At 31.9% G+C, this 8,561-nt stretch overlaps 1 protein-coding gene across 1 annotated transcript; it reads right to left on the reverse strand.

Annotated features, from left to right (window-relative positions):
* Positions 1-3,970: 3,970 nt before the first annotated feature.
* On the reverse strand, positions 3,971-4,647 carry LOC100030453 (serine/arginine-rich splicing factor 12-like). The gene has a single exon (XM_056821073.1). It carries the CDS (start codon positions 4,645-4,647, stop codon positions 4,159-4,161), a length of 489 nt encoding a protein of 162 aa, XP_056677051.1. The 3' UTR covers positions 3,971-4,158.
* Positions 4,648-8,561: the final 3,914 nt, after the last annotated feature.

An 8,561-nucleotide genomic window follows, 5' to 3' on the forward strand; every position in this document is an offset into this window, starting at 1 on the left:
TCACATTTTCATTTCTGCATCTGTATGTATTTGGAGGAGAGAGTGTGTCTTCATGCTTCAACTTTACTTTGCAGAATACTGTGATTCTAATACATGGTGTTTCTCAGGAAGATGGTAATTCAACATCGTTGAAGTAAATAAAGGTTCCAGGTCTTTTTTTAACAATGACAGTGTATACATGTGTTACATGTAAAATTTCTCACAACCCAATGAAAGAAAGTAGCATAATTATCATGATTCCCATTTTACATTGGAGGAAACTGAGATTCAGAAAGGTTAAATGACATTTTTGGTCACGTAGCTAGTGAGCAATAGAGTTGAATTTAAATTCAAACTTTCCAGGTTGCAAAGACTGTTCTCTTTCTATGACACTGAGATCATCCTTCACAAGTGTCATATGCAAAATGAATGATGCATAGATCATAAGAATCAGCTTTCTTATGTTAAGAAATAAATCTTTGACATAGTTTTCAGAATGTAGAAATAAATAGAATTCAGATTACATTAAAAATCATGTTATCATTAAAAATTTAGCAGCAGCTTCCCATCTGTCAAAATGGGAAATGATGAGTATCAATTTCTCTAGCCATACAGAACAGTAAAAAGGTGTTCTATAACCATACTGTCACTAGTTACAACTGCAGTATCCTCCTTTTTTTAGGTAATACTTTTCCCTCCACCAAACCAACTTTATCCTGGGAAATTATGAAATCCTCTTCCTTGGTATTTCAAGTAAAGTCCCTTAAAAACTCTCTAGGCCTTCAAAACTGTCACTGAATAGCACTTGAAATTCTTGAGTTGTTCAACTGCTGATTTCAAGAGCTCATCTTGCTGACCTTATTCTGGGATCTTTCATTTATTTCTTTTGTTTTGGTTCATTTTCAGAACTATGCCATAAATCATGTCAGTAGCTCAATTCCTCCTCTTTGCAGCTGACAAATCTTGACTTTCATCAACTTTTATTTGTGCAGGTAGGATATCAAGGATTCTTTTGAAGCATTTTATTGCATACCTGATAGGCATATGTACCTTTTCTATAACTGCTCATAGATATTCTTGATTATAGTAAAATTAATTTTATTATTTTATAAGAAGTTACTATTTCTAAGAAATATTCATTTGTTTTTTTTATATTGGACTATAGCACTTCAAAAAAGAATCACTATTGATAATCTTCTATGACATAGTTCCAGTAATATATCTATACATATTTATTGATCCAATCACACTGATGAGAAAAAATAATTTACTTATCACTGAGAAATGTCTAACTTTTTTCAGATCAATAAGCCAAAAGCAATATTACTTTATAGTGGTGGTTCTATTTTTTTTTCCTCTCAGAGGTCATAATTCTCACATATCATCTTTGCCACCCAAAGTAACTATGTCAGGAAATCCATAGTGTCATAAAAAGGATACACAAAATTAATACTTTTCATTTACTTCATTCATTTTAGGAGTAAGTAGGCTCTTAACCTAAGAAATATTCAACTAGACAGAAAAATGAAATGAGAGCAGAGAAGATGGTAAAGGAAATTATTTCTTTGTCAACTAATATATAACATTAACTACTGAATATAGTCAAACCTCCAGTTTGAATGATAATGATTTTTAAAATTCCTGTTTTTCCTAATACACAAAATATTACCTGATTTCTTGAGTAATGTTTTTTATATATTTATTGGCAAATATCTCAACTTTCAGAAACTGGATTTTTAACCACAGAAAATTAGAAAAAAAATGGTTCTTAGCAAGATCACTAGTGACCTCCAAATCAATGAAAGGAACAACCTCTTTTTTCAGCCCTCTTCTCCTTAGCATTTGTTATTATTGGTCACTGCTCCTGAAGAATACATTTTCCTTCCTCACCTTCAGTTATATCACACACTCTTCATCTTCTCCTTGCCCTCTCTACTCCTTTACATATTATCTCTGAAGATTTCTTTGTTTCTGGAAAAAAATCTTAGGGTTTAAAATTTTATTTAACTATTTCATTAAACATTTCCCAATTATACTTTTTAAATGTAATTTATTAAAAATAATTTTTTTCATAAAGCATAGACTGGCATACTAGGCAAAAAAAATACTTAACTTTGTTTGCAAAGGTTCAAGAATGCAATTTAACAAAGCCCACAAGCAGAGCTATATAAATACATCACTATGGTACTATACTTGATAGAATTTAAGCTTCTTGAGGGCAGGGACTGTTTTATTTTTATTTTTGTATCCTGAATGCCTGATACATAGTAAGCACTTAATAAATGCTTGCTGATATTTAAAACTGAATTATCATAAATAATACTACTACCAAGAAAGTTTCTCTGAAATGTAAACTAAAAATACTTTTTAGAAAAGCCCTTGGTTTTATTAACTACAAAAGCAAAGAATGTAAACCAAGTTAATTGTAGGGGAAATAAGGATAGCATAATATTTTCAAAATACTTGCATTTTTTTATAAAGCCATTTTTGATATTTTTTTTATTACAACATACTACACAGCCTTATGTAATGAGGCAACAAGGCATAGTGAATAGAGCCAGCCTCAAGGTCTCAAAGGCTGGCAACTCAGGTCCTACCTCTAATACATCCTACTCATATGATTATAGACAAATTGCCTAATATCTCATTATTCAAGTAATTCTCTCTGACTAAAGTCATAGAGCAAATGCTCATTTGCAGTGGTAGTTTCCTTAGTGGTAATTCCTCCTGCCAATGAAATCACAGATCTGATCCTCCTCGAAATACGTTCATATAAAACTGAATGCCATCTTAATGCCAATTTATCTACATTATCCTACCAATACATATTAAATCTTTCATAGAGTTACCTTGAGGTACAGGGGAGAACGTACCTCCTTTTGATTTCTTGGCTTTGTTTTGTGAATACTGCTAATGAAGATAGCAAAAACTACCTTATCTTGTAATGTGGGAAGGTGTTCACTAGAAGTTGGAATAAGATTAAAACACTGGATTGGAAACATTATAGCAGTGGAACACATGGTTTGGTGGAGGATCTTAAGTTCGGTATGGCCCTGGTGATCTGTTTTCTCAAGTCTGGCTTGGCTAAATTTAGGACATTCATCCCCAAAAGATTCACCCCCAGGTTATAAAACTTTTAGGGACATGTTAACTAATGAATAGTTTATCACGATCTGTATCAATAAAATGTGTACCACATCAATGAAGTAATAGTTGTGTGAAGTTTTGAAGTACACAAAAGCATTTTGAAAACGTTAAAAAGTGCTATACCAATATGTAGTATTATTATTTAAGATAATGTCAAATACATGAAATAAGAGTTTATAAATTACTTTAATTTCACTTATTTCAGTTGAAAAGAACTCTTGCCACATGTGAAAGAACTGTTTGAAAACTAGGCATATTAAAATGGAAAGGAAAAGAACTAGCTTATACATAAGATTATGAAACTGATAATAATAACAACAATAATAGCTAGCATTTATATAGTGCTTTAGTCTGCAAAGCACTTTACAAATATCATATTTATCCTCACCGCAACCAAGGGAAGGTAAGTATTATTATTACCCACATGTTACAGATGAAGAAACTGAGGCAGTCAGAGATTAAGTGACTTGCCCAAGGTCACACAACTAATTATATGAGGCCAGATTTTGAATTCAGGTTTTCTTGACTACAGCATTTCATTTAGCACAAAACTAAACATAACATTATTTATAGTGTCTGCAGGGATGATGAGAGGTCAAATATAATAATCCAAATCAAGATATATTTTACAACATGTATATGCCCAAAATAATATTGGCCTGTGAAGAATTTTTAACAAAAGTTCTGTCTTCATAATGAAAGTCTAAGTATGTGTGGAGATCTTTGAATGCTGTTTCACCAATTGTTTTTATGATGGTAGCTCTGAGACTGTGCTTTAGTTTCAGAATTAGTGTGTCTTTAGTGAGATTTTGATCTTGCTAGTACATCAAAATGTCTTCCACCTGATCTTGATTTTGCCCCTGAGATAGTCTGCCTCTGAGGTGAACTTGACTGTGATTTTCCCACAGATGTGGTCCTTTTTTGTAAGGACTCAGATCTTGATCATCGTCTAGAACTAGAATTTCTTCTAGGAGATCTTGATTTCCTTCCTGAGGTAGAACGCCTTGTTAATGAGTTAGATCGAGATTTAGATCAGCTATAAGAAAGTCCCCTACGAGGAGACTCTTTAAGGCTATCAGATTGTCTCCGGCTTCTTCCCCATGAAGAACTTCTACTTCGAGTCCTTCTACTGTGCCTTCTTGATCTTCTATGTTCACTTGGAGAACAAGGGTGGCGTTCTTTTGATTTCATTTGGCCTGGTATTTTGCGATCACCTTGTGCAAACTGTATTTCAATTTGATGACCACATACCCACGTTTTATTGAGGTTATAAAGAGCATCTTCTGCATCACAGACAGCTTCAAATTGTAAGTAAGCAAATCCTCTTGGGCAGCGAGTGTAGAAGTCAAGTGGAATGTGTACGTCTACTATAGGGCCATATCGACCAAATTCACATTGCAAGTCCTCAGGTCTGGTGGTATCCCTGACGTTCCTGATGAAAAGGGAGGTGTTGGGGGGCCTGGTGTATCGAGGCATGTTGCCCCTTCGTCCTTCTCTTTCCCGGCCTGACTGAGTGCCCATTTATATTTTTTAAGCTTTTTTTTTTTTTTTACAAATTTGAGTGCCAAATTTGCTCCCTCTGTTCCTCTCCTACTTGAGAAGGTAAGCAATTTGATTTTGTTTGTACCTGTGAAGTTATTCAAAACATATTTCCATAATAGACAAGGAGCAAAAGAAAACACAAACAAAATAAAACAATAAAAATGAAGAGAAAAATGTATTATTTACTCTGCTTTCAGAGCTTTAACCAGTTCTTTCTCTCTACACAGTATTTTTCATCATAAAAATACTTTTGAATTGTCGTGGATTGTTGCCTTGATAAGAGTAACTGTTTCATAGTTGATCTTCCTTACAAAATTCCTAGTACTGTGTTCAATCTTCTTTTTATTTTGCTCACTTTAATTTGCATGAGTTCATTGAAGTTAAACTTCTTTCATCATTCTCCAATTAATAGGCTTCCCCTCAATTTCTAATTCTTTGTCACTACAAAAAGAGTCGATTCTAAATATTTCTGTACAAATAAGAACTTTTTTTATGATTTGATCTCTCTGTGGTAATGCTGGATGAAAGAATATGCACAGTTTGGTGACCCTTTGAGTGTGATGTGATACAAAATTTTTCTTTAGAATGGACTAGTTCCCAGTTCTCCCAATTATTCCACATCCCTTCCAGAACTTGTCATTTTTCATTTTCGACTTGTTGGCCAATCTGATCGGTGTTTAGTGGTATCTCAGAGTTGTTTTAATTTGAATTTCTCTGATCAATAGTGATTTAGAGCATTTTTAAAATGTAACTATTAATAGCTTTGGTTTCTTTATCTAGAAAAGCCCATCTTTATTCTTTGCCCATCAATCAATAGTCAATGAGGAATAGATCTTATTTTAATTTGGCCCAGTTTCTTATATATTTGAGAAATAGGATCTATATCAGAGAAATTTGCTATAATTTTCTCCAAATTTTCTGTTTTCCTTTTAATTTTGGTTTTATTAGTTTTTTTTCATGCTAATCAAAATTAGCTATTTTATTTCCTATTATCTTCTCTATCTCTTGTTTGGCTATAAACTCTTTCCTTTTCTATAGATCTGACTGATACATGTTTCTATCCTTTAAATTACTAAAGATATTACCTTTTTTTGGTCTAAATCATTTATCCATTTTTACCTTTTCTTCCTATATAGATGTTGGTCTACACTTAGTTTCAGCCAAATTGCTTTCCAGTTTTCCTTGCAATTTTTTATCAGATGTTGAACTGTTTCCCCAAAAGATTAGATCTTTGGGTTCACCAAGCATTAGATTTTTTTGTTTTTCTATTACTGTATATAAACAGCCAGGTAGCCCAGGGGATAGAGTGTCAGATTGGGAATAAGAAAGACTTAGTTTAAATTTAGCCTTAGATACTACCTAACTGTGTTACCTGAAACAAATCAAATTAATCCTGTTGGCCTCAGTTTCTTTATTAAATGATCTGGGTAATAAAACGGCAAACCACTGTAATATCTTTGCCCAGAAACCCCAATTAGAATCATAAAGAATCAAACTTGACTGAAAAACAATTAAACATTATCACTCTAATTTTTATAATTAAGTTATAACCACTAATCCACAACCATATTTTTTATCTATTATTAGATTGTTTTGATGAATGCCATTTTGTAATAGTTTATAATCTGGAATTGCTAGGCTATCTACATTAGCATTTTGTTCATTGATTCACTTGATATTCTTGAACTTTTGTTCATCCAGATAATTTTATTATTTTATCTAACTTTATGAAGTAATTCTTGGGTAGTTTAATGGCTATGTCACTGAATCAGCAAATAAAGTTAGGTATAATTGTCAATTTTCTGAGATTAGTTTAACCTACATATAAATAATTAATATTTTCCAGTTGTTTAGATCTGTATTTGTGTAAATTTTTTAATTTTAACTTTTATTTTGTTGTTTTTCTTTGTTGTTGTTGTTGTTGAATGTCCAATTCCCTGAACTTGCTCTTTCTTTTATTTCATATGTGTTTAGGGATATAAAATTTCTCCTATGTAATGCTTTGCCCATATCTCACAAATTTTGGTGCATTGTCTCATTTTTTTAAATCTTTTTGATGAAATTATGATTTGTATGATCCTTTCTTTGATCTACTTGTTCTCTAGGATTAGATTATTTTTTCAATTAGCTTTTAATCTGTTTCCATAGATCTTAATTAAATGTAATTTTAAATTGTATTATGGTCTTAAAAGGATATAATTAACATTTCTATTTTCTACATTTGGTAAAGAGGTTTTTATTCTATAATATGTGGTCAATTTTTGTGAAGGTACCATTTGCAACTAAATAAAAGGAATATTGCTTTATATTCTGATTCAGTTTTCTCTAGAGGTCTATAATATCTAACTTTTCTAAGATTCTATTCATCTCCTTGACATCTTTCTTATCTTTTTATGGTTATATTTATGTAGCTCTGAGTAGGGTGTCTCTCACTAGTATATATTAATATTTTGTCCATTTATTTCATTTAGCTTTTTCTTTAGGTATTTGGGTGCTGTGCCATTTGGTGAATATATACTTAGTATTGACATTATTTTATTCACTATGGTTCATTTTTAATAAAATGTACTTTCCTTGTTCACCCTTTATTAGATCTATTTTTGCCTCTTGTTTTTCTGAGACCATGATTGTTATTCTTTTCTGTTTCAGCTGAAGCATAATAAATTCTGCTGAAGCCCCTTATTTTAACTCTGTGTGTCTCTCCTTCAAGTATGTTTCTTGTAAAAACAAAACAAAACAAAACAAATCATATTGTCAGATTTTGTTGGTTTCTAATCCATTCTGCTTTCTGTTTCCATTTTACAGATTAGTTCATTCCATTTACATTGACAGTTCTGATTACTAATGATGCATTCAATTCTATCCTTCTGTTTATTCTCTCTTATTTTTATTCTGTACCTCCTCTTAAATCTGTTTTGCTTCTCACTACTGTCTTCTTTTGTAGATCCTCCTTTTATCTCTCCCCCTTTCTCTAATCTCCTTCCCCTCCTTTTTATTACCAATTTAGTATAGATAGGTAGTTTCCTTTTTTAAACCAATTTTGATTGTGATGTTCAAGCACCACCTTCTCACACTATCATTATCCTCTCCACTATAAAATTTCTTCCTTATGCATCTTTTATATGTGATAATTTTCCCCACCCTTGGGAGTCCTCAAGCTTGAAATGGTTCCTTTCCTTTCCCACTTCTTCTGAGGCATACCTCTTTCTTGCTTATCCATTTTTATATAATCCCAAGAAAATCAACTCTTTCCCACACCTTCCTTCTATATACAATGGCTCTAACAGCTGTACTAATGATAAAATTCTTAGAATATTATTGTATCATATCCCCAAATGGAAAGGTAAAAAAAATAACTTTTTGAGTCACATATGATTTTTTCACATTTGTCTTTTAAATTGTTTCTTTTGTATGTTCTCTTTGAAAGTACAATTTTCTATTCAGCTTTGATCTTCCCTTTAGGAATCTTTAAAAGTCCTTCATTTCATTAAATATCTATGGGGATTTTTTTTTCTTTTAAGGATTTTACTGTACTCAGTTTTGTTGGGTAGATTATTCTTGGCTCCTTTGCCTTCTAGAATATCATACTCTAAGGCCTCTGTTCCTTTAAGGTAACAGCTGCTAAATTTTGTGAAATCCTGACTATGATTCCACAGTATTTAATTTTTTTTTCTTGACAACTTAAAGTATTTTCTCTTCAACTTGTGAGCTCTGAAAATTGGCTATAAAATTTCTGAGAGATTTCCTTCAGGGATCACTTTCAAGTGGTGACTGGTGGATTCTTCCAATTTGTTTACACTCAATTTCAAGGATATGGTAGAAGTTTTCTTTTATAATTTCTCAAAATATGATGTCTAAGCTCTTTGATCATGGCTTTAAAGTAGTCCAATAAT

Source organism: Monodelphis domestica, chromosome 3 (genome assembly GCF_027887165.1).
Source record: "Monodelphis domestica isolate mMonDom1 chromosome 3, mMonDom1.pri, whole genome shotgun sequence".
NCBI classification, from domain to species: domain Eukaryota; kingdom Metazoa; phylum Chordata; class Mammalia; order Didelphimorphia; family Didelphidae; genus Monodelphis; species Monodelphis domestica.

Coding starts and splice junctions, on each gene's coding strand:
- LOC100030453 (XM_056821073.1), bottom strand. CDS start 4,647: ATGGGCACTCAGTCAGGCCGGGAAAGAGAAGGACGAAGGGGCAACATG.